Consider the following 27409-nt stretch of genomic DNA (forward strand, 5'->3'; position numbering starts at 1 on the left):
TTATTTTGATAACTATTAATAATATAATAAACTGACATAATTTAATTGTATTAATTAGACACCTGTGACTGTGATCTTATTTTATAAAACTGCTACAACTAGCAGATGGAAAAAAATCAGGCCAGGTATATATATTGGCTATAATGGTGTAAAACATGTGCTCACATTTGAACCTGAGATTAAATGGGTCAAGTCGTGCCCAAAACAACAGATAAAGCAAAAACGAGATTTAAACACTTCTGCTCTTATAAATGGGAACAAACCCAGCACTTTACTTTCAAAAGCCGGCATTGGCTCACTGTGTAAGGATGTAAGTCACACATTACGAGGCGCCTGTAAATCTGTACATTGTTGTATGTGTCTCGAGCACAACAAAGGACGACACTCCCCTCTTGGCGCAATGAACCGCACGCGCGCCTTCTCATTCTACCCATGATGCCCCGCGCGCGTCTGCTTGGATCGAGCCGCCATGTTGTCGGTGTGAAAGCTAGGGAGCTGCTGCGAACCGGGGCTGAAATCCGTCACCATCCGCATCCTCCACCTGTGAGTAACCCTCTTTTCCGAAACCGATTTTTCATCCGGAACCGTTTTAGCTTATCGTGTGTTTATATTTCGGCGTTATGAGGTGTAACGAGTGATTTTGAGGGCTTTGTTGTAAGGCAGTGGCTCCCCCTCCTCTCCCCGGTCTTCCTCCTGCTGTAGTGCTCTTCCTGTCCAGACGGCCCGGGCCTTTTGTTAACGGGAAGAGGACCTGTAGAATAGCGCAGAGCCGGCTCGCGGGCTCACGGGTACCGGTTCGTGCGTTTCACATACCCTTTTCTGTCGGTTTCCAATGGAAACCAGCATTATTTAAGCGGATAGACCGTGTAACAGTCATTAAAGCGTTTCAGCAAAGCCTTGCCAGACAGTTCCGCCCCTCACCGATTCCCATGTCGTGAATTAATGGGTGACAATTCACATAAACGCGTCTATTTCACGACCGTCTGCTGTCAACGGGTTCATGTACACCGTTAGTGACAGTGAACGCTCTTCCTCCTCCTGCTGTGGTTTGCTAGGGGGCAAAGGCGCAAGTCTTTTGTTACCTGTTTGTGTTATCGTGATGCAAACGCGTGCTTTAGTCATGGGCAACCAGTTACAGTATCTCTACCCACTTCCGGGAGGTGTGCATACAGCCGCCAGAGCTCAGGAGCGCTTGTTTCCGGGTGTCTCTGGCGCTTGGGCCATGTAATGGCGAACCTGATCAAGCAGCAGGCGACTGTAAAGTGCATGTAATCTGAGGACAATGGCTGTGTCTAAAACTTTTTTAGGCGTCATATACGCCTGTACATGTCTATGTAGGCAGTTTAATAGCTTATGAGACACAGCCAATATGTCATTATTGAGTACAACATTGTCCACCTACTTTTTCAGTGGCCATGGTACTGTAATTATTTTTCCCATAGAGATGAAAAATTCTTTGAGTTATTATAACTTTTGATTTGAAGCCGAATAAATAAAAAGACAACTGAGGGAAAGAACTACAATCCCATTCCAATCCCATGAACCATGTAATCAAATAAAAAAACAACGGAGAAATGTAAAACTATTGATTTAAAGATGAAAAAACATGTGGTTTCTATATATAATTTAATGCAAAATATGCATATTATGCATACAGATATTTAAGTATTTTGAAAGCTTAAAGAGGCTGTCTACATAAATCGCAGTGCTTCATGGGAGTAGGTGGGCACTAAAGTGTTTTGGTTGGTTTCATATATATATATATATATATATATATATATACGTAGATGCCTCATTATCGACTGTTTCTATGGGAAGCTATACGTAAGCCGTCCGCCATATTGTAGTGGTCAACTTGACGTCATTCACCATAGTAATCACTGAAGATTCAAAAGATGCCACAATCCTGCACAGCTGATGGTCTGCAAACCTACAGTAAAGTTGACCGTTCCAAGATGGTCCAATAGGGCGTCTATATAGGTCTATGGTTTTGATTCTCTGATTGGTGGAAATTTTTTCAGAATAATGGGTAATGTAGTTTCTTGCCAGGATTCCTGTTGTTAACATGATTATTTATTAAATAAGATGTGAAAGTACAGGATAATGACTATAAACAAAAGTCGTGGGGAAGTCGTGGCCTAATGGTTAGAGAGCTGGACTCGTAATCCAAAGGTCGCAGGTTCGAGTCTCAGGTTCGGCAGGGATTGTAGGTGGGGGGAGTGAATGTACAGCGCTCTCTCCACCCTCAATACCACGACTTAGGTGCCCTTGAGCAAGGCACGAACCCCTACTGCTCCGAGTCTGTGTTCACTACTGTGTCTGTGTTCACTACTGTGTGTGTGTGTGTGTGTGTGTGTGTACTTTGGATGGGATAAATGCAGAGCACAAATTCCGAGTATGGGTCACCATACTTGGCCGTATGTCACGTCACTTTCACTTAAAAAAGGCATATACCAACCTTGTGGACAAAAAAAAGAATTATTATTCTTTTTTTTTTAACTTCTGGAAACTACCTGTTGCACTCGATTTGAGTATCAGAGAAAAGATGGTTGTTGGGTTCAATAGAGAAGTGTAAGGAGGAGTGTGATGAATGTGAAGGGGAGTTTTGGTTGATCCTGCACTTGGGGAAATTCTGTAGCTCTCATGGTGGGATTTTACTTTTTTTCCATTAAGTCACAAGTGTGAAGTGTTGTGAAGCTTAGATCAATGGTTTTCAATTGGTTTTGCTTCAGAACCCAAATTTCCCCTTGGATAACCCAATATAACTCATTTTATGTATTCAGTCATATTTTCTTGTTTATGTTTGAGGATGAGGGCATATCATATAGCTTGTTGATGTGGGTATACGTCTCATTTCTACCAAGTAATGGATGAATTTGTGCCAAAATGCTGTTGAATTTGATATCAGCAACAGAAGATGCCCTAAGAAGCTAGTTTAATTTAATTACATTTAGGCCCAGTCCACACGGAGATGCATTTAGCTGTATAAGAAATTTTTTTGTAGCGTATCGGTGTTTCTTCTAGATGGATCTGGCCTGAAACCGTGTCCCAAAGTGGATAAATCTGAAAACGACACTTTGGCTGTACACACGGAAATGTAAATCTGTATATTTTGTGAAACGATGATGTCTTGACCCTAGTCAGACACTGCTACGTCACGTAATAGCAACAACAATGCTTGTGTTTGTGCTGTAGAAGCTACTGTGCCTATTAGCTTTACTAACTTTACTAGTTTTTCTTGTTGTGTTGGGATTGTATAGAGCATGCAAGGTTTATGCCTGTTCCAATTCGTCTTCTCAGTGCCACATACTGGTCTGCCATGTATGCTACATCATTTTGAGTCAGTTTTTTTTGCAGAAATTTCTTGAGGCAGCTCCGTGTTTACGGAAGAAAGAGGGAAAAAAAGATCGGATAGGAAAAGCTCTGGCTTTGTGTGGATGGCCCCCTTAGAATAGTTTTATTTGTCTGCTGATTGTCACCCACCAGTTAAGAACCACTAGCTTAGAAGTCAACAAGTTGGTGATATTATAAATGTTAAGCTTAAATCTTTTAGGCCTTGATGATCCTGGTGAAGTCATGAAGCCAACCCCATCTCATGGGAACAACGTTATTGTTTTGCCAGGTGGTGATTTTGTATGTTTTTGAGCTTTGATATGGAAACATACAATTTTTTGAAAAAAGCGTAGGCTAAGTATGAAGGTCCTTCCCTAAACCTAACCGTCAGTAGGGCATTATCAGATCATGCGAAAATGCACAAATAAGTTTGTTCGAATTCATACAAATTAGCCACCAATTCACCAAAATGTAAAATAGTTGCAAATTGCTATGATAGTGCGATTCATGAAGCTGTCCTTTGCTAGTTTCCCCATAGGCTTCAACCTGTGTCGTGTCCAAAATGTATTTAATTCATAGTTTTGACCCGCCAAACCTAATATGCTAGTTTATTGGACCATGTTTATCATTTAAAATAGGTGTGGAATGAATTTTGTTCTGATGCAGAGAGTTTTTGTTGCTAGCGTGCTGTGCACACAGTTATCTCAGTCTGTCTCTAAACAGTGTGTTGCTTCACCCTGTGCACCATCTTGATTTGAAGCTCAGGGCATTACTTCATCTATGTGTACAGGATTACACCTAATGGGGATCTTGTGCAGGTGTATAATCTAGCTGCATTGCAATTACATCATTTGATGTTCCACGGGACAAATTAAAGAGCAGACTTTTAAAATATATATGGTAACTGATAGGTAAAGAGCAGAAATAGGGGTTTTGTTTGTGAATGGAGTGGTTACCTATATCCAGTGCTCCAGTTTTATATTACCGTTTTAAATTAGTTTTTACATTTGAATTGAATTTTAAAGTTTTATATAAAAAAAAGTAATACTTTTTTTATTTCAGTTAACTTTTATAAATATGTTTATGGTTTTTGTATGAGTTAAGTAAAATAACCCTGCCTATATCTAATGGTAAGAGGTCTATTTCATTATGTTAGTGATGCTGGTTTCAATCACTATTTTATTCATTCTTAATATTTCATTTGATGTTAAATACAGAAATTTAATTGTACAGCCTTGTGTGTGATTTTAAAACAGGAGCTGAATGGAATAGTCTGGATTTTGCGCTGAAAATTGTTTTGCGTTTTCATGAGCAACTGGCAGTGTATCCAGGATGTTTTAAAAATCCAGCCATTCTTTCGAGTTGGATGACTGGTCAGACTTGTCTTAGTCACAGTTTAAATTGGGAAATTTAAACTGATTGAGGCTTTTGAACCAGTAAATAATCCTCTAGCCAGTTGGTGTGCCAGCTTCCAAAACCTCTGGTAATAATGGAGCCAACAACAAATCTGTGGTCCTTTGAAACAGTTGTTAGGGTTACATGACACACTGTCTTTTAAAATGTTGGTTGTTTGTTCTTAAGCTCTTAACATTTGTGTTGCTTCAGTATGCTTTCACATTTGTATTGCGTATTGTAAATACACATCCAAATTCTTCTGCTTCCTTCCTACCAGTGATTAAAGCCCAGTTTAATTTAATGCTAAACCACATGTTTGTATGAAAGCTTCAGTACCTAGTGAATATTTCAACCGAGTGAGACACTCAGCTAATTTATGAAAGGTGGTTATGGAATACACTTAATCTCCAAAAAAAAAAAAGGCTCTCTCTTATTTGCAGAATATCTGTGGGACATAATTTACCCCCAGTGCTGCCAACACCTCTGGCACCATTTTAGGGTGAGATTACACCAATCTCAGGATTTTGCTGTTGGGATTAGTTTGCTGCTTGTGGTGGCCTGCATCTACATATCTCTCCAAAAGATCGGTTCAGTTTTAGATGTGAAAGCAGGAGCAAAACTGATATGGCCTCTTTTCTATGTGTTCAAAATGGTTTCTCTGAAACTAGAAATGCTCTCGTTAGTCTTTTTAGGGTATTTATAGCAATAGCATTAAACATGACAATTAATATTTTGAGTTTATTATAGTTCATTTTACCCAAATAGTTTCTTTGTCCTCTTTCATTAGGTGAACAAACAGTTGTTAAAATTAGTCATAAAACAAGGCCAGTTGTAATTTCGTTGATTGAATAATTTTAAATTTAATTAAAGAAAGATTAAATGATTGGAGCCTGTCTTACCACAACAACAATTTTTTTTATCCACATGATGTGTGATTGCTCATTTAACTCTCTTAGAAAGTGTCTGTTTGTTAATAAGGAGAAATACTGAAATGGAAGGGCAGTGTTTCTCGCATTATTGATGGCTGATATATATCACCATATAGAGAGAAATGGGACAACTGTAATTTCCTTGCAAGCAGAAATAAGAAAACAAGTGAAACTGTGCCGTAAGAGGAACATTTTTTTTCTTGTTATTGTACATCTTTTGGCAAGAGTTGCTGTGGTAGGAAAGTTTTGCAAATAACCCTCTGTTATCCATGATAAACAGCAGTTAATCACCACCTCAGGACTGAGAGTTCAAAAAAAAAAAAAAAATATTCAATATTTTTTTATTTGGTATATTGGTAGTTTGCTAGCTGTTGTAGATTTATTTTTTTTCCTGATAAGTGTCTCCCTTACGTGGCACTTTTTTTCCCCTCAGAAAAGCATTGATTAACTTGATTATTTTATGTACAAGGCACAAAAATAATTAAACTTAATTTTTTCTTACGTCAATTGTAAGATAAATGGTAATACTGCTTTAAAGGTATAATTGGTACACACGCATACAAAATTTAATTAATAAAGACCAAATGCAGAATGCATGCAATAGGGTAAACGTACCCATTAAGCTTACCAAAATCTACATTTTTAGTGCACAAGATATTGGTTTCAGTACAAAAACAAAATATTAATTTCTCACACAAAAATATTTTATTTTATTTTAAATTACAAAAGCATTTCAATTAAGATAATGCAAAAAGTCTGGCTGTGCTTAATGGGTACATTTTTGTACTACTTTAAGCACACCCCTGTTCCCATTAAGCTTGCATCATGTTTTATTAAAACTTCTCTATTTTAAACAACCCTTTTAAAGAATAACTGAAAAATACTTTGTTGAAGGTACAAAGTCAATAACCAAAAAAAACAATACTAAAATCAAGCAAGGCATTCAATTTGATCAGTTAAATATTCATAGTAGGGCTGCTCGATTATGACACATCACGATTATTTTGGTCAATATTGTAATCACGATTATTTAACATGATTATTAGTGGGCCATATAACCAAAAAACTGTTTTAATGCAAGTCTAAACTATTCAGTTAACAGCCTTCTATAGAAATTGAATAATCAAATGTAAAATAAAACGGCATAGTCTTCACTGTAAGAATTAAACTTCCTTTTGTTTCTTATTAAAGGTGCCATAGAATGGAAAACTGTATTTACCTTTGCATAGTTGAATAATAACAGTTCTGTACATGGAAATGACATACAGTGAGCCTCACACACCATTGTTTCCTCCTCCTTATGTAAACCTTGTGAATGCAAAAGACCACTGAAAAATAGGTGAATCAGAACACTTTTTTTTTTTTGTAAGTCGCTTTGGATAAAAGCGTCTGCTAAATGACTAAAAGTAAAGTAAGAACATAATAAAAAATCGGGATCACTAATAGTTATGCCCCCAACATTTGCATATACTAGGGATGGGCATTTCAGGCAAAAATAATATTCGAAAATCGACTAGTATTATTGTAATATTATTAGAAAATCGCACCCCTCCCCCGCATGCACGCACACACAGGCTAAAGTACACCACACACCCATAAACAGAGAAAGAGGGAGAGAGAGACCATTCACGCTTTCAATCTCTGTTAACAAACTGTTTAATACATTAATAGGCTATCTTAATTCAAGCTATAAAATTGTAACATGCTGAAACATTTATAAAATACAACCGAATGACGGCACTTATTAACATAACAGTCTGTCGATTAGCATAAATCAATTGCTCATAAGGCTGCTAGGACATCAAAAAATGAGCACGAACATCCCAGATAAGCACATTTGGGCTGAAATGCGGCACTGGCGGCTCAGTCTCTGCATCGGTGAGAAGATAATGGGCCAGAGCCGTGCCAACTCTACAAAACACTTCTGACAGACGGCTTTTCTCTATGGGCCGATCTCGGCTGAAAGCTGTTGTACTTGCGGCAGGTCCGCACTCAGTGTAGTTGTGTGTATTCACCTTCGGCCCGAGTTCGCTTTTATCACGGACTGAAGATCAATGAAATCACTGATTTCAAATCAGCCGCCTGAGAAAACGTTTGGCGGTTAAATCCTGATGCAAATCTACAGTGTGCGCGTGAGCATAGACATATGCGAGTGAGAATGTGGTGTTCTTCTGTTGTCTTTGACAGCTTTTAGGTGCGTTATCGGCAGCACCACCCTCTGGTTACATGAACGCGTCACCACCACATCAGCACCGAAAACATGAAATCTTGTCAAAAAAATCGTACAGCCTATTCGATATCCTATTATTAAATCAACTATTCGAATATTCGAAAATCGTAACCTATCCCTAGCATATACCCGCCCATGTTCTAGGCCATCTGCCAGACGAACCATCAGAAGTTCTGCAGGTATTGTGAAGAAACAAGCGAAAATGGCAGATCATGGAAATAAATGTTATGTACCAGGCTGTGCAGGGGATGTGAAGTGCAGGGATGGGTTGGTGTCTGTATTCAGAAAGGCACGAAAAGCAAATAACGCGTTCTAATAAAATAACGCGAGCCATTAAAGGGACATGGTTAGCTTCTTGTTAGCGGTAGCCTGTTACATTACAGAACATAAGATTTCACTTGCCACATAAACAGAGTAAGGAGAGATGATGGTGAATGATTTACAGATCCTGAGCACCACTGACAAGCATCTGATCTTATAAAATGTGTGGTAAGTACTGTCGCTCCATAGTATAAACAGAGTACGTGCGATCGCGAATCTCGAAAGTGAAAGTAAAAAGCAATCGTGCATTTGAAAGCAGTTTCAGTGCACCACATATTAATAGCGGCTCCCTGATGTCCGCATTTTATTTACAGTATAATTACCCATCGATACAACTGCGCGAGAAAGTATTGAAATATATATAGAGTGAGCAAAAGGGCTGGTAAAATCACTCTGGAAGTTTCTTAATTCTCTTAATTAGCACTCTTCATTTTACAGTAAGTAGAGAAACTTACCCAAATAAGTTAAATATAAGCTTAAATATTTAAAAAACACACATTTAAGGAGCTACTCTTTTGGTGAAAGTTTTCAGATAGCTTTCAAAATGGCCGCCGGACAGTGTGAACACATGGATACTTATATCTCAGTGTGCGATGGTCTGATTGACTTGAAATTACAGGGGGTATGTATTAACAAACACATCAATTGGTTAAGACATCAAGTATTTATTTTTATTTTTGTATAATCTGAGCTCAAATATGGAAGTGTGCTTAATAGGTACGTTTACCCTAATCCTAATCTTCGTTTGTTTGCTTAATTGTGTACAAATGTGATATATTTATACAAATTTCTATGGATTTTCAATTCAGTGGAGCAAGTTTTGTACCTTGAATTACAACGCTAATACTTTGTCAGTGTATTTAGTAATATGACAGTTCTTCAATTTTCTCTCTGTACTGCTGGAAGCATTGTAATGCCATGAATGGAATGAAGCATTTAAATTCACTATTCAAACAGTATATTTATCAAGCTACAAACTGACCTTTTCTCATCAGGAAAATTTGTTCTAGTGGAAATTCCTCCACTGTTTTGACTCTTGACTTTCCCAGTATGTCAAAGTCATTTTGTGACAATGATATCAGATGCACATTTGAATGCGAATGAAATGACTCATTTTGACAGGCCAGCTCTGCTTGATTAACTAGAACAACAACCTCTGCTTTCCCCACTGAGCCTCAACAAGTGTGTGCAATGTAGTAATGAGCACTTCCAGCCCAGCGCTCGCATTGATGGATTGAATTGACCTCATTCTAGCCCAGACCATATGTGTCTTCTTTTCCATCGCCCTAAATTTTCATAGGTCAGGGATTTTATTTTATTTTGTCTTTTCTTTTATTTTGTCTTTTCTAGGGATGCATCTCCGATACGGTCATTTTCTGCCAGATCGGGTATCGGTCAGACGAGACTGATCCAAATCCGATGTTGTGCGTATACTATTCTGTGTTATTGTTGAGCCCCTATAAAGCACCATAAAGTTTTCGTACACTATTTCAAGTGTTCCAAAGTTTAATCTGAGGTACAGATGAATATTGAAGTCGTTAAATTCAAGTTCACGTCAACTCTTCTCTCTGCTGCAGCTGTCTGTCATCCTCCATTCAGCATTCAAACTGCGTGTTGCATTCGGTTACTACAGTCAAACTCTCTTCAAGAGCACACAGTGACTGAGGTTTAAAACTGTTAAAAGAAAAGGCTCAATAAACTAATGCACAGATTTAATATGCTACGCATAAATATCTCTTCCATTTGTACTTTGAACTTTTCTGTGCGGACTCGGAGGCCTGCGCAGCCTCAAGTGCATCATTCTGCACATGGGATGCGCATAAGCGCTTTTGTACCACTCTGTATTGGAGACTTTTGTATTATAATACTTCTGCGCAATGAAAGATTGTTAATAGTCATTCTTGTTCTGTCCTATCTATCATATGTTGCTGCCTTCATTACTGTGCTATACATTTAAAAGAAATGTCTTTTAATTTTATAGTTTATATTTATATATAAATGTATTTGCTTGTTTTTTCATGAATGTATTTTTACTGCAATGCGTAACATTTTACCAGATTTAGTTGTACACTTATTCACTTTTATTTGTAAATAAAAATGTTTCACTAGATTTTATAAAATTGTGCACCCATGATTTTTCTAGAGTAGCCTATCTTTTGCAGCTGAATTATCCACTAACCTAGTTTATAATAGTATTTTTGTCTATAATCATAGATTATGATTTATATTTTGTTATTTTTCATTAAAATGAAGTTATCTATATGTAGTAGTTTGTTTAACACAAAATGAGTGATGATCAGGTCAACACAGAGGTATAGAAATTCTACATTGTAGGGCTGACTAATTTTATTTTGATTAATCTATCAACTAATTATCGATTAATCTAAATGATTAATTTCCCACTAAAATAAACAACAATTTTACTTAATATTTTATTCAACCAAATGAAATCCAAATTTCTATAAAATCCTTTTTTAAAGCAAAAGTAAAGTGCAACACAGAGTGCAAGAAGCAAGCGTCCATCTCAGAGTCCAAATCACTGAAATCAAAGTTCAGTATTATAGTGTAAGAGTGACAACATATCCACGTGTTGTAGTCTAATAATACTAAAATTATAATCAAAAAACTTTTAAAAATAATATAAAATCAATTAATTGGAGATGCTTTTGGTTATTAAAATTTAATGGAACCATTCAAATGGAATCCAGAAAATAATGGAAAACCGAATTTGATAAAGATAAAACTGTAAAACTTAATTTAACCATTAAAACGGAGTATAGAAAAATGAATTTGGAAATAAAACGGATTTCATAGGGCCCTATAATTATAATAATTATTTTTTTGGTAATAAAAATAGAAGTGAACAATAGCTTTTAAAATAACTTAAAACATATATAATAGCAATGATGCAATAATAATTAGTTCAAATAATGTATCAAAAGCAAGAAATCATATGGATTACGCATAATAACAAAGGCCTGCAGGGGGCGCCAGCTGCCTGATGATTGTTTTTACACATTACTGCGCGATCTAATCCTTGTTTAATATTGACCAAGCACCATTTAATTCAAATGTCCACTTAATCTTTAACATTTGGCCATTTCTTTAGGACAGAAATGCTATAGCCACTGTAATTAAATGAATATGTGGACATCAAAACGTGTAAACTCAGAGCGAGGGTTCGAGCTTTTATTTTGAAACCGCGATGTATTCTCCTGTGTTTGTGTAGATTTATAAATGATTTACCTTACAAATCTGATGAAATGGCGCACGTTGCGTCCCCAGATGAACGTTATAATAAACCCAAACTCACAACAACATGCAGAGATGAGTTTGAGACGCTACACATGTAAATGATGTTTCTGTGGAGCTACTGTGAACGGAGCTGCTGTGTGACGCACGTACGTAACCTACACGCATGTAAATAATTAAAGCGCATATACGGTGTTAGAACTGCATCGCATATAATTATTTATTTAAATCATAGCGTTTGTTAATTCACAATTCTGCTTAATTATGATTATATCATTGATTATATGATTTTTAAATGGGTTTAATATATCATGCAGCCTTGGAAAACAGTCTAATAATGTGTTTTATGGATTCTCGTCCGTGAAATGCACCACTTCCGGTATTTTGCCGGTTAGTCGACGCGAGCAAAATGAAGTCGACGATTTTTAAAATTCGACTAAAATCGACGAATCGCGACAGCCCTAATACATTGAGAAAAAAAAAAAAAAACTGCGCTGGTATCGGATTGGATCAGTATCGGAAGAGACTCAGAATTTTCGGGATCGGATCAGTTCTGAAAAAATGGTTTCGTTGTGTCCCTAGTCTTTACTGGAATCTATTAATTTGATTCTGTAACTCTGATTTACTGTGCTGTTTTGTACTATTCACATCCATCTAGAGGTGGTTTGTTTAAAATAAGCAAAGCTGGTTTTGATTTATATTTCTGGCAATATTTGTTAGCTTTCCCATTCTCAGCTTGCTTTGCTGGAGATATACAGGTGTGGTAATGTGGTAACCGAATACGCTTTAAGTGCAAAGCAATCCCAGATGCCTTTGGGGTTAATGGTGTTATGTTTGTTCTTGTGTTGCAGTCTCTGGTGGAATGAGCGTAGCGTGTGTGTTGAAGAGGAAAGCTGTGCTCTGGCAGGATTCGTTCAGCCCCCACCTGAGACTGCCTCCCCCTGACAGGCCATTACCCAGCATGCCTGTGGTGCTGAGTGCTGCGGGCCACACCCCCCAACCTGGCCCTTCTCCTCAGGCCCCTCCCCCTACGCAGGGAGCGGGACGCTCTCAAGATGACGCCATGGTGGATTACTTCTTCCAACGGCAACATGGCGACCAGCCCGGTTACAACAATTGCAAACACCGCTGGCCGACTGGTGACAACATTCATGCAGACAACCAGGTAGAAGTTAGTGACCAGAAAACCACCTTTTTTCTTTTTTTTTTTTTTTTTACTGGTATCAAATTGAATCTTTTAATAATTGTATAACTTTTCACATAGGTACGATCAATGGATGAACTTAACTATGACTTCCAGGCACTTGCACTAGAGGGCCGAGCTATGGGAGAGGTGAGAGTCCTTACCTTCCTCATCTTCTGCCTGATGCTTCCTTTAGCGCTCGTTATGTATTAATGTTTCTGTCTGATGTTCCCGTTCTGCAGCAGCTCCTTACTGGAAAGAAGTTTTGGGAAACCGATGATTCAGGGAAAGATGGACCAAAAGGGATCTTTCTGGACCAGTGGAGAGACAGCGCTTGGGGAGCTTCTGGTATGCGTGAGATTTAAGATTCAATGGTTGTATTTACATATTTAGTGTTTTTCTTTCTAACACCCATTTTTTTTTCTCTAGATCACTCAGTGTCCCAGCCAATCATGGTGCAGCGCCGACCAGGTCAGGGCTTCCACGGCGTCGGAGAGGCTGGATCTGTGCTGTCGCCACGTTCTGAGAGTGGTGGATTAGGCGTCTCCATGGTGGAGTATGTTCTTAGCTCCTCTCCTGCTGAGAAAATGGACTCATGTCTGCGCAAAGGAGCCTTTGTGAGTTTCTTTCATCATCAAAACATTCTTCTCATTCTTTATTAAGATTCTGTTTAAGGATAGTTCACTTAAAACTGAATATTCATTATTTGCTACCCTTCTGTTATTCCGAACTTTAAAAAAAAAATCCTATGGGTTTGTAAAATAGGACGAGTAAATATTGGCAGAATTTTTGGATGAACTTTCTTTAACACCTCAAGTCCTTATTTCTACTTCAATCTCCCTTTCTATTTCTCTTAGGGACCAAGGGATTCAGAGGTGGATGACCCTGAGAAAAGGGTAGAGCAAATACCTAAAACAACCTTTGACCCTGAGCGGAAGGAACTTAAGGAGACAGAGCCGGATGTTTTGGATAACCCCAATGGACTGCCCAATCAAAATGGACTAGATGTTGACGTTAAGGATTTTAGGTATACACCATTCAAAAAAGTATGATTATTGTAATTTTAAAGAAATTAATGCTTTTATTCAACAAGGATGCATTCAATTGATCATATGTGACAGTGAAGACATTTATAAAGTTGCAAAATATTTGAATTAAATAAATGCTTCTCTCTTGAACTTTATATTTTCCAATTTTCACTAAAAATCAGATTTGACATCACAGGAATAAATGAAATTTTAAATGAATATAAATAAACTGTTATTATATATGTAATAATAGTTTACAATATTACAATTTTTATGGCATTTTTGTTCAAATAAATTCGAAAAATTTAATCCTATCGACCCCAAACTTTCAAAAGTTCTCTTTGTGTTGCTTTACGTTTACTTTATTTCTAAATTATATTGAAGACAAACCTCTCGTTTGTTTCTCACCCAGCCGTACTCCTGGTAATTGCCCTCCAACTGGTCCAGAGGTGGAGTTGGGTGGGCCAGAAATGGCTGGAGGTGCAGGGCCAAAACCAGCAGAGGAGTTCTCAAATGTTGAAACCCAAAATGTGACCCTGGACCCCATGGAATCTGTTTCCATGGAGACTTTACAGTTTGCAGATTACACTGGAGGCCAGCTGCCTCTTGACTCCACAGCTGCTACTGTGGGCCTGTTTGACTACAATTCCCCTCAGCAGGTGAATATCTGATGCTGCTAGCACTTTCAACGATCAAGTCTGTAATTGGAGTAGAAAAATAATAATGAAAGCTTGTGTGTATTTATAAATATTTGTGTTGAGTTAATTGCTATCAAAGGCCGCACATCTGAAGGCTAACTTTGAAAACCTTTGTTTGAAGTAATGTCAAAATACTGTTAAATCTCTTTAGAAGTTATTCTGGAAAAGTAATATATTTTTAAGTAATAAGTAATATACATATTTGCACATGCTTCTAAAGTAGGAATGGGCGATATGGGCTTAAAAATATATCAAGATTTTTCTGGTATTTATTGCGATAACGATATCACTGACGATAATTCAGGGAATCCTGTTTCTTTAGAGAAAAGAATTATCTTTCCTATTTTTACCCAAAATTGGATGTTGGGAGCATTACTGAGTATACATGTAATATAATGGCTGTTTAATTCATACTGGAAGCCGGATTGCGCTCTTGTGCAGAAACTCCACATATCCATAGCAGAAGTAAAACTACTGACAATGCTCCATGAAATCCCTAATATGGACAAAGGTATCCTGTAATCGCTGAATAAAATGCACAATGGAGATAAAGAAATTTTAACTGATAAAACTTGAAGACAATAAACGTATGATTACACAAAATATATGGTTTATCTGTGTTCTTCAAGCGATCTATTTTTCATAAGGATAATATATTTATAATGCAATAAGCGACAGCCTTTATCACTCTATATCAAGGCTGTCCAAACTCGGTCCTGGAGGGCCGGTGTCCTGCAGAGTTTAGCTCCAACTTGCCTCAACACACCTGCATAGAAGCTTCTAGTATGCCTAGTAAGAGCTTGATTAGCTGCTTCAGGCGTGTTTGATTAGGGTTGGAGCTAAACTCTGCAGGACACCGGCACTCCAGGACCGAGTTTGGACAGCCCTGTTCTATATAATACTATCATTCTGTAATATGACATCACATCTGGTCACAAAAATAAATTATTTCAAACATTCGACTATGTTAAGTTAATTTGGAGAAAAAGCATGTCAATAAATGAACTCTTTTGTTGGACAACAGGTTTGTAAACAGGCTCATACACATGCAAAACTGTCTTGCACACGTGCTACTGTTGTACATTTATTGTTTTTTTTTTTGTCCCACTGTACAGCCCTGACCAAAATAAGTTCCAGATTGTAAAAGGAGCTCAAGCTCCTCATTTAGCGATAAACTCCTCCTCAATTTCACGTCTGCTTTCCACGATGTCGCTCTGCACAGTCGCGCACAGAAATATGTCAACAACTAGACTTTATTGTTAATTCGCGGGAAGACTAATTCTTATCGTGGGGATTTTTACCGGTATATCGCAAATGATAAATTATTGCCCATCCCTATTCTAAAGCTTTGCATTTATGAATGTAAACAAATGCAAATGTTTAGTATAAATTTCATGCTTGTTAAAAGCATTATGTATTGCAGCTCTTCCAGAGGCCCAGCGCTCTGGCAGTACAGCAGCTCACCGCAGCCCAGCAGCAGCAGTACGCCCTCGCTGCAGCTCAACAACAACACATCGGTGAGTTTGACGGTATCTGTCACTAAGTCCAGACTTATCGGACAAAAGTTTCAGCTGTTTAATTTAAGTTAGTTTCTTATTGGTTGTATGTTAGGTTTGGCCCCAGCTGCATTTGTACCGAATCCATACATCATCAGCGCTGCTCCGCCTGGCACTGATCCATATGCTGCCGGCCTCGCTGCTGCCGCCACTCTAGGTGAGAACTCATGGTTGAAATTTGAGATGGATAGGTAATATTTTTAGTTTGTGTTTCAAGATATCTCTGGTGTAAGTATAAAAGCATCATGTCATTGTAAAGGATGTCTATGAGTCCAGTAAAGTAAGGTATAATGTACAGTTAGCTTCTCTTTGAGGCTCTGATCACTCTGAGGTTTATTTTGTGATTTATTGTTTAAGTTTTTCTGCTTGCCAAATAAATAAATTACTTATTACATCTAGGGCTGTCAATCAATTAAAATATTTAAGCGTGATTATTTGCACGATTGTCATGAGTTAACTCGCGATTAATCGCAACTTAATCGCACATTTTTTTTTAAATCTGTTCTAAATGTACCTTAAATTAATACTTTTCAAGTTTTTAAACTCTAATCAACATGGACTTGGACAAATGTGGATGCTTTATGCAAATGTATGTTCATTATTAGTGAAACCATACAATTTAGGTGGTGTGAAAAGTGTTGGCCCCCTTCCTGATTTTTTATTTTTTTGCATGTTTGTCACACTTTAATGTTTCAGATCATCAAACAAATTTAAATATGAATCAAAGATAACACAAGTAAACACAACATGCAGTTTTTAAATGAAGGGAAAACAAAATCCAAACCCACATGGCCCTGTGTTAATGCGTTAATTTGCGTTAACGCATTAACGTGTTAATTTTGACAGCCCTAATTACAACATAGAGTCTAAGCAACAAGAAAAACACTTCTCTCAAAATGGCTGAAAAACTAAATTAGAATTTTGTACTTAAATATTATCAATATTCCAATTATATTTGAATTTAAAATGCATAATTTCAGTTGGGGTGAAAAAAAGTTTTTGGCCACAAGAGGGCGCATCGAGCAAAATATTACTAATGACCGTTTATTCAAAGCAATAAAGTAACATGGATATCTGTGGGGGAAAAAGTGCATAATGTTTAAAATGTTTGTAAACCAATTAAAACCCGGCATTGAAGTCCCGAGATATGTTGAACTTGCATTAATTTTACATGGCTTTGTAAACGCACTCTTTTGTGTGAGACGCGAATGCAACGGTGATAGATGTCCCTATAGAAAATGCACGAAATATGCGTTCTGTATGAACGGCTTGGTTTCAGTATTTTACATAAGATCATCTTCGCATTGATGTTCTCTTTTTCCACAATATTTTTAATAAACAGCACAGTAGTGCCGCATCTAGTGGCTTCAACTGGATAGGCTAACAATTAATTCAATGACACCTACATCGTCACCGCATCTTGTGCGTCACTGATAAGGCTGTCTGATCTGCACACCTAAAATTCGTTTTTGCATTCAAATGTGGATTTTTGTTTTAAATTCTATGAATATTCGAAATTAGAATTTGTTTTTTGACAGCCCTACACAGTATAACAAAATGTATATTCTTCTGTTGACCAATCAGTCATCCTTGTGGAACAAAATCCTTTCTTTAAAAAACTAAAGCTTACTTACCACAAACTTTTGAGTGGTAGTATAAATGCGTATTAAATTTGTACCAATGCCATGGTATACCAATGCAATGTATGCAAATGTACAAATGATTTACATTTGAAAATGGCCTGATAATGAAAGTGTCTTAGTGCAGCAGATTTCTTTGTACTTGTGCGATGACAGTAAAGAAATGTAGACAGCATTCGACTTAGTTTATGTGGCAGGATCGGTCTGTTGCTACAGGCTTCTCTTCTGAGCAGTCACTGCCTGGAGTAGGGCTGTGTATTGGCAAGAATCTGGCGATACGATACGTATCACAATACAGGGGTTGCGATACGATATATTGCGATACTGTAAGCAAGGCGATATATTGGGATATTTCTTATTTTAGGAATAGGACATATATATTTTTAGGAAAGCTGTCATTAAGAACACACCACCATATGCAAACCTTAGCAAAAAATAAATAAATAAAAATAGTTTAACCAGAACACACTGGGATCTGCATTTGCAATAATCAGTCCCTATAACATTCAACATGATTGAACCACTTTTTGTGCAGCACGAGTCAAGGGGGAAATATTCAAGTGCTTGCATGATTCTTTAGTTAAATGTATGTATAAAATGTATTTTATAAAAAGATAAAAATATATATTTATAGACTGTACTTTAAAGTTTCACAGTTTAAGTTTACAATTGTGACATGCAATGTCATAACATTTGATCTGAACAAAAAATGACATCTGCTTAATATCAATGAAAAATAAAGTGCTTGCAGGAATCCTAAAGAAAACAAAACAATTGTAAAACAATCAAATAAATACAGAAGGTAAACTTTATCAGAACTTTTCAACTTGAATTTCACAGGTTTTTCAGTTTGTATTTATGTTCCGCGTGGAATCGCGAGACCACAACGTGCCGCACCCCGCGCAAAGGCTCTTCAAAACAGGACGGGGCAAGTGGCAGAACCGAGGTTGCGCTCGCGCCGCGGTCCCGGGGCGGACATTACCACAAAAGCCCAAATGGTGCCACACTTCAGCTTTGTACATCGAAACGAGAACTGGAACAATTCTTTCATCCTCCATTACTGGCAGTGAATTATATTAACGCTAACATTAGTGGAGTGCCCTGATGCTAGTATTTCCTGTCACTGTTTAAGTTCAGAGATGAAGACTAGCGGTCGGGATATGAACTAAAAACGAAACAACTGCCATGAATCTTGTATGATTTCTTTTTTTTTTTTTTTTATAAATATCGATATTCTGTTTTGGAGAATCGATACAGTATCGCCAAACAAAATATCGCGATACTGCTTTGATGCTCCTAAAGCAGAGTACAAAGGCAAAGGAAATGGCTGCCGACTCGCCGTCCCGTGTACATCAAAGCCCCTGAGCCTGCTCCGAAAACAGTGTGCTTTGGCCCTTCATCTGAGAGATGACGTGCATGTTTATGTCTTTCAGGTCCAGCGGTGATGCCCCCTCAGTACTATGGTGTGACTCCATGGGGCGTGTATCCTGCCAACCTATTCCAACAACAGGCTGCCAACCCCTCCAACTCAGGCAACCAGCAACCTGCAGCACAGACCCAGCAGAACCAACAGCAGGTAAGAGTTCAGCCAACCAGAACACTGACGTATGAAGGTCACATCATGCATGCAAGCATTGAACACATCCACCAATCATTGATCTTTGTTTTCTACAGGTGATGCGTGGAGGTGGAAACCAACGACCTCTGACTCCCAGTCAAGGACAGCAGGGTCAGCAGACAGAGCAGCTTGTAGCCGCAGCAGCTGTGAATTCTGCCTTGGCGTTTGGGCAGGGTCTGGCAGCAGGCGTACCTGGTAAAGGACTCTTGATATGTCTTTTAAAGGGGTGTTCACAATGAAGCTATTCCTTTTTAATAAAAGTTGTGATTTGAGGTAATTGATATGGTTGCCAACGTAACAGATCAAGTAGAGAAAACCCAAAAATGTCAGTGAATTTTAAAATTGTGGTTTCTTGGCCTGAAAAGCGATGGAAAGAAATAACATTCTGAATAGCAATGGAAATTTTAGTTGTGAATATACACTACAGTTGTGTGTGTGTGTTTTTTTTTTGAAAGGATGCTTTTCAGCAAGAATGTATGCAATTGATAAAAAGTGACAAACATTACTGAAAAAAAAAATGCATTGCGGTTTCCACAAAATATTAATGTCTGCGTGAAATCAAAATTGACTATTTATTTTGAAAGCGCACCTTATTTTTGTGGTGAACAATTCAACCATGCAAATCAGTCCAGCAAAAAAAAATTGTTTGCCTTAATAATCTTTAATCCAAATCTGAAGATGCTCTTCCCCTCTAAAATGATGGGCCTTCTCTGATGACATCAGTTTGACGGCTTGGGCATGAGTATGACATCCTTAACCACGCCCCTCCAGCTGTCAGTGTTCATTTATGAATGAAACGCCTACTTTACTACACCCAGTCAATTCGCAGTAGGAAAAACAAGCCATGCCCTCTATTTTCCTCATTCAGTATTCTGTTTCTCTTGGAAGTACGTCACAATACAGAAGTAAAAAACGGTCTCAAACTTCCGGTTCAAACAAAAAATGTTTCCTGATGTCAACGCTGATAGCCGTGTGATTAGTGCGCTGAGGTATAGCACAACTTTGTTTATGGTGACCTGAGTTTGATTTGAATCTCGAGGTCGTTTGCCGATCCCGCTCCACTCTCTCTCTGCCCAATTCTTTTCTGTCATTTCTCTACTGTCCTATCCAATAAAGCATAAAAAAAGCCCACAAAATTTAAAAAAAAGTACAGTTTCCTGAGCACCAAATCGGCATAATAGAATTATTTAACAGATCAGAGGTTCATGATCATGATGTCTGATGAAGATGTGATTTATTTTCCAGGTTATCCTATGTTAGCTCCAGCTGCGTATTATGACCAGACAGGTGCACTTGTGGTGAATACAGGTGCCCGCGGTGGCCCAGTTCGACTTATGGCCCCTGCGTCGGTTATCATCAGCCCATCAGCAGCAGGTACACGTTTGAATATGACAAATGAAGGTTGCAGAGTCAACAGACCACCATTAAACTTTTTCAAAATGTTGTCTTGTATTTGAATATAATTTTTTTTTTTTTTATGCAGTGGCTGCTGCTGCTGCCTCAGCAGGTGGGGCTAATGCCGGTCTTGGTGGTGGAGCAAGCGGTGCGTTCCGTGCATTGAGTTCCCAGCAGGCTCCTGGGCAGCAAGGGAGTGGGGCTTTGGGAGGAAGCTCTTTTTATGGGAGTGGCTCCCCAAGCTCCTCCTCACAAAGCTCTTCACTATTTTCACAAGGCTCTGCTCAGCCAGGAAGCACCTCACTTGGATTCAATGCCAACCCATCTTCTTCTCTGGGAGCCACGCTTGGAGCAGCACTCGGGGGTTTTGCCACAGCAGGTATTGTGATCTCAAGTTTAGTTGTGTTGAAAAAAAAAAAATATCTACTTTTAAAATAAAAAAAATTGGAAATTCACCCATTCTGCTTTTTAAATGTTCATTCCTGGTAATGATTCATCTCAATTTCTGCATCCTAATATATTTTTGGATGGCCGAAATCATTAACCAAAACACTGTTTAATTAGCGCTTCTCCAATGGAAGTATATATAAAAAGCGCCTTGTGTGCAGTTTAAATGTTTATCAACTCTAAATTTATGTAGTAAATCAACACTCAAATAAAAACAATTAATTTATGATAAACTAACTTTAGTTTAGAGGAAAAATAATAATAATTTCGGTGCATCATTACAGAAATATTCCATAATATCATTATGTAGTAACTTGCTTCTTCTGAACAGTTGATTCATAGGCAGTGTTGCCAAGGCTGCTTAGGAGTTTCAATTCATAAGTCACATTACAGAAATAGGTTGCAAATGTTGTTTGATATTTGCATTTAATGCAATTTTTTTTTTAAAATTGTTTGACTCTGGTTTAATATTTATGTATGGTTTTGTTTTGCAGTGGCTAATTCCAGTTCCAGTGGGTCCCGTCGGGATTCTCTGACGGGTAGCTCTGATCTGTACAAGCGCACACCCAGTAGCCTCACCCCTATTGGCCATGGGGGCTTCTACAATGGCCTCAGCTTTAGCTCCTCCCCTGGCCCAGTTGGCATGCCTCTTCCAAACCAAGGCCCCTCCCACTCTCTCACCCCGCCACCCTCGCTCTCAACCCATGGATCTTCAAGCAGTCTTAACCTTGGTGAGTATGTATGTTTCAGTTACCTTTCCATCAAAAATCTTTAATAAATAGAATCTAATGCATGCCCACCTCTGGCTCCTACCCCTCAGGTGGACTGACCAATGGGAGTGGGCGATTCATCTCTGCAGCTCCAGGAGCAGAGGCGAAGTACCGCAATGCCACCACAGGCTCGTCTCTCTTCAGTCCCAGCAGCCAGCTCTTCCCGTCATCACGACTACGCTACGGCATGTCTGACGTAATGCCATCGGGACGTAGCCGTCTCCTTGAGGACTTCAGAAACAACCGTTACCCCAACCTGCAGCTGAGAGAAATCGCGGGACACGTCATGGAGTTCTCTCAGGACCAACATGGCTCCAGGTAAAGCAGATGTCTGTTACAGCTCATAAATTTCAGGAAGTCATGATCCTGATGTTACCACTTTAATTAATAGAGGGAATAATAAATAAAACGTCCAAAATGTTTTAAAAATCAATTGGATTTTGGGCAGGTTTATCCAGCTGAAACTGGAAAGAGCAAGTCCTGCAGAACGTCAGTTGGTCTTCAATGAGATACTACAGGCGGCCTACCAGCTCATGGTTGATGTGTTTGGAAATTATGTCATCCAGAAGTTCTTTGAGGTAATACGAAGCTGTTTTGTTGATACATGCATAATTTTTAGTGTCTAATGAACCACAAAATTTCCCACATGAGGACAGAGAGGTTGCTGCTTCAGACTTGAACCTGATTTATTTGTTAATGCATTGTGCAAGTCAAGTCAATTTATATAGCGCTTCTTGAAGTACAAGTTGTTTCAAAGCAGGAAAATAACTGTGCTATGCCAGTGTTGCAAAGTTCATCAGTTTAGTTTGAGTGTACCTGATGTCAATTAAGATGAGAAGCATCTGCTAAAAGCCATTTACGTGTTTAGTTTGGCAGTCTCGATCAGAAGTTGGCGCTGGCTGAGCGGATCCGTGGCCATGTTTTATCCCTGGCACTGCAGATGTATGGCTGCAGAGTCATTCAAAAAGCTCTGGAGTTTATCCCTTCGGACCAACAAGTCATTGTAAGTTTATGAAAGGCGGCATGTTGCTGTGGTGAAGTTACACAAGATGTGTGAATTGGATCTAATTTCTTTGTGTCTTTTGCAGAATGAGATGGTTCGGGAGCTTGATGGACACGTGTTGAAGTGTGTGAAGGATCAAAATGGCAATCATGTGGTGCAGAAGTGCATTGAGTGTGTCCAGCCTCATGCCCTTCAGTTCATCATTGATGCCTTCAAAGGACAGGTGTGTCTCTATTGAACCGTGTGAAAGCTGTATGTTTGAATAGTAGGGCTTGAAGTGTGTGTGTACCATGGGAACCTTTGTGATTTATTGATGGAGGGCCTGATTTTTGAAGTGCAGTGCACTTTTAAGAAGCACAGTATAACAAATGAAAAAGAAAAATAACAATACTGCATGTCTAATGAAAAAAAAAAAAAAGCGAAAAATTTGTTGAAATATTAGTATAAAAAAATACGTGTGTGTGTGTAAAGAGAGCTTGACTTGATACGGTCCAAAAGTAGGGTGTTTGTTTGTTTGATTTATTTTTTTAAAATATGTCTCTTAAGCTTACCAAGGCTGATTTGATCAAAATACAATAAAATCAGTAATATTCTAAAATATTACTGCAATTTTACAATAACTTTTCTTGTTTTAATATATTTTTAAAATTTATTTTATTCACGTGATTCCTTAAACTGTGTTTTTGTTTTTATTTATTTATTTTTTTTCAGAATTTTTTGATGGACAGTTCAAAAGAACAGCATTTAAATGTCTTTACTTTCAATTCTGATAACTTTAGTGCATCCTTTTTAAATAAAGCTATTAATTATCCTTCCCAAAAATATTTTGATCTACTGAAATTAAAAAAAACATTCCTGTCAAATATTTGTGTAACTGCAGTCTTGTCAAATTCAGTGTTTCCTCTTCAGTGGACCACACTGGCCAAGATGGCTGCAACAGTGAATAAGTAGTCTATGGGCCCCATGTTCTTCTATAAAATGAGTCCTGGGGATAGAAAAAGTCTACTAACATGCATTTTGTAACCTGTTGCGAAAAACTGCTTTATCATCCAGTCGTGGCTGTAGAACGGCTTATTTTGAAGTGTATTTAAAGCCTTTGTCTCTTTGTGTATGTTTAACTAATAATTGTGTGTGTTGTGCAGGTGTTTGCTCTGTCTACACACCCATATGGTTGTCGGGTGATCCAGCGTATTCTGGAGCACTGCCTGGCTGAGCAGACTCTACCAATACTGGAGGAAATACATCAACACACCGAGCAGCTGGTCCAGGTAATTTATGAAGCAGTCTCCTTCTGTTCTGACCCAGGATCTTATCCATTCCTCTCATCAAAACCCTTTTTTCCCCTCCTCTTTCCCATATAGGATCAGTATGGGAATTATGTAATTCAGCATGTGTTGGAGCATGGCCGCGCGGAGGACAAGAGCAAGATTGTATCTGAAATCCGTGGAAATGTTTTGGGGCTCAGCCAGCATAAGTTTGCCAGGTGCGCAAAAAGCATTTACGCATGCATGATAAACCGCCACACAAAGGTGCACAGGAAGAAGTGTCTTATTTTAGGGGTCTTATTTCTGTGTTTTATTTCCCAGTAACGTGGTGGAAAAGTGCGTGACCCACTCGTTGCGTGCCGAGAGGGCGATGCTGATTGATGAGGTGTGCAGTATGGCAGACGGGCCCCACAGTGCCTTATACACCATGATGAAGGACCAGTACGCCAACTACGTTGTGCAGAAGATGATCGATGTGGCCGAGCCGACACAACGCAAGATTGTAATGCACAAGGTGCGGCTTCTATTTCGTTATCAGTATGTCTTCTTTTCCTGTTTGTGCCGATGAATTGTGACTGAATGGTGGATGTCGGTTGTTTTGTGTAGATCCGGCCCCATATTGCGACGCTGAGGAAGTACACGTACGGAAAGCACATCTTGGCCAAGCTGGAGAAGTACTACATGAAGAACGGCGTTGACCTCGGCCCACTCTGTGCACCCCCTAATGGCATCATGTAAACCCTTCCCACAACTCCTGTAGGATGCCGGTCTGTGTGCACGCATTTGTGTGTGAGCGTGTTTGTCCACACCCGACGACATAGAGAGGTTGGGGTGGAATCGCCGAAACCTTCCTCTCATCGCTGAATCATCGCCGGGTTGTTGTGACTTTTTTTTTTTTTTCCTCTCCCTTTTAGTATTTCTTCCTGTTTTCACTCTACTACCTAAATGATGGTCCTTTTTTGGTCCTGTATGTAATGAGAGAATATTTGATTTATCCCACGTTCGATCATGTAGGCTTGCGCAAACACACTTTATTGCTTCGCAACACCTTTCTAACGCGCATATTCTTTCATAATACACGCACATTATCGCTAACACTTGATTGCTAACACGCAGACATTTAGCATGGGAGACGTTTTTGGTCTTGCTTCTATAAACTATTTAGTGCATACTTGGTGTAGACCTTTGCATATATATATAAATATATATATAAAACTTTGTAGTTTTTCTGGTTTTTGATGTCCAATCTGTATCTATAATCTTCCCCTGTAGTGAATACATACTTCTGATTGTATAATTGTACATTTGTAAACCTTCGCTAATGTAAATGTGGACTCGCTTCTACAGCCCTTTTTTGGTATGAGAAAAAAAAACAAAAAACGACAAAATGGAAAAAAGAAAATCTTGTGCATTTCAGTGTAAATTCTCACCTCTTTGGTTGTGGTTTCTGAGTTATGAGTTGTTATATATTGTAAATTGTAATATCAGATTTTTTTGTTGGTTTTGAAGCCCTTTGAATTATTACTGCATAGATGTACAAAGAACAGAGAAAAGTGCGCACTCTGCTTTTAGCCATTCACCAGCCACCTCTTTTTCACCTCTAATCATCCCTTTCTTTTTTTAAGATCTTTTATAGTCCCTCCCTCGCTTCGGGGCAGGTAGCATCAAGCGCGTTTCTGTGTATGTGTTTGACGCGTTCGACTGCCCCGGGTCAGAGTCGGAGGTGTGTACAGATTTGCCATTCTTTTGTCTACTTGTAAGTGATTGTAACATACTGGCCATTGATTTTTGATTTGGAACACTCTCCGGTGTATATTTAAACAGCCTTGTGTATATTTCCTATGATTCTCTTTATGCAGGCACACTTGTAACCATAATGTGTATAGGTAACAGATGCTGTGTGTGCTTTCTGCCTGGGCAACTATTTTTTGTAACTCCAGTTGTAGATTGTCTCTAAACAATGTGTGATCTTTATTTTGAAACAAAACAATGAAAAAAATTCAAAATTTCAGAACGGTCTTAGACTCTTCCTTCCTTTTCATGTGCTTGTTTTGTCTTCAGCACTGTGATAATTATAATCTATTCTGTCATACTTTTCAGGAATCAGTTGAAAAACTACTTTCAAGATTAAGTTGCTGTAGTTCATCATTAAAGAAATGTGATATTAAACATTAATAGCATTTTCCACAAAGGAAATTTCCCTGTAGCAATAATTTGAAGTTTCTTAATGACATGGCCTGAGGATACTGTCATGATGGAAGCAGCAGATATGCTTAGATGAAGGATTCTATTGATTTTGATATGTAAAACTTGCATAACATCTTTCCAGGGAACAAGTCATTGCAAAATACATACCTTGAATGCACCACAAATCTCTTTAGATAAAAACGTCTGCCAGATGTGCAATTGTAAATCTTGCATTTTTCAAAGGTGACTTAAGGCCTGTTCACACTAAGGACTGTGGCTGTTCAAGTTTTAATAATTGTTCTAGTTATATGAGAATATAAATATGTCCACACCACAGTAATAACAATAATGATACATAGGAGTGATATCACTGGAATCACTTTTAGAATGATTTTTTTGGAGCTGATGAACAAAAACGTTACAAGCCCATCATTCTTCCTGACTTTAAAGACCTTTAGCATTTAAAGCAGAAGACGTCATAACTGCAGTGTGCTTATTGTTGTAAATGGGCCTTAACACAAGCTGTATTAAATTTGATAAGAATATACCTTTGTTCCATCATAAAAGTACAATGAACATTAACCCTGTAAATATACTGATGTATGAATTGAAAGTTTTTTGAAATTAAAAAGTTTAGTCAACCTTGTGCCAAAATATTAAAAAAAATATTAAATAAAAAAAAAAATTGTTTTGTATCATATTTGGATGATTAGGCTTTTATGGCCTGTATAGTATGATAGTAAGAATATGGAGCTCATGCTTGGAGTAAAAAATATACAAAAAGCAAGATGAAATTCTGATACCTTGTAATGTAAATCAATGCAATTTTTTTATAATAGACAATTTACATAAAATGTATATTAGTTGTCCCCCTGTGTCTCCCCATAATGTCTTAGGATGATTTTAAATGCTTAGTTTTATGACTAAAAGTCCAGTTTAATTATTAGGTCAAACATAATGCAATATAATGATGACTGTCTGAGAGATTTACAAATAAACATTCCTCAAAACCGTGATGTATGATATTTGATACATTTTTATACATTAGTTTTGACGTATAAACATGGATAAAGAAAACCTAAGCTATTCAGTGCAGTAAATGTTTGTCTTGAAAGATTACTAACAATATAGAAGTAATGTTTATTTAAAAAAATCTTAA

At 38.0% G+C, this 27409-nt stretch overlaps 1 protein-coding gene across 3 annotated transcripts; it reads left to right on the top strand.

Annotated features, from left to right (window-relative positions):
* The first annotated feature begins 434 nt into the window (after positions 1-434).
* Positions 435-26067, top strand: LOC306847219 (pumilio homolog 1-like). Of its 3 annotated transcripts, none has more exons than XM_079381049.1 (22): positions 435-543; positions 12312-12625; positions 12725-12793; positions 12889-12991; positions 13073-13260; positions 13501-13670; positions 14084-14330; positions 15793-15886; positions 15981-16082; positions 18999-19141; positions 19240-19378; positions 20429-20557; positions 20667-20957; positions 21520-21756; positions 21846-22113; positions 22244-22373; positions 22664-22798; positions 22884-23021; positions 23941-24066; positions 24160-24281; positions 24385-24577; positions 24670-26067. In XM_079381049.1, the coding sequence occupies exons 2-22, from the start codon at positions 12323-12325 to the stop codon at positions 24799-24801; spliced, it is 3459 nt and encodes a 1152-aa protein (XP_079237175.1). In that variant the 5' UTR covers positions 435-543; positions 12312-12322; the 3' UTR covers positions 24802-26067. The 3 variants fall into 3 exon arrangements, with proteins under 3 accessions (XP_079237175.1, XP_079237174.1, XP_079237173.1); XM_079381048.1 differs by having other exon boundaries at positions 455-543; positions 12886-12991; XM_079381047.1 differs by having other exon boundaries at positions 459-543; positions 12886-12991; positions 15778-15886.
* The last annotated feature ends 1342 nt before the right edge of the window (positions 26068-27409 follow it).

This window comes from Barbus barbus (genome assembly GCF_936440315.1).
Source record: "Barbus barbus genome assembly, chromosome: 27".
NCBI lineage: Eukaryota > Metazoa > Chordata > Actinopteri > Cypriniformes > Cyprinidae > Barbus > Barbus barbus.

Bases quoted from the DNA above. Each gene is read 5' to 3' on its own strand.
- LOC306847219 (XM_079381047.1), top strand. From the start codon at position 12,323: ATGAGCGTAGCGTGTGTGTTGAAGAGGAAAGCTGTGCTCTGGCAGGAT. The intron at 19,379-20,428 runs GTAAAGGACTCT...TTTATTTTCCAG, and splicing joins TCTGGCAGCAGGCGTACCTG to GTTATCCTATGTTAGCTCCA. The intron at 23,022-23,940 runs GTGTGTCTCTAT...TGTGTTGTGCAG, and splicing joins TTGATGCCTTCAAAGGACAG to GTGTTTGCTCTGTCTACACA.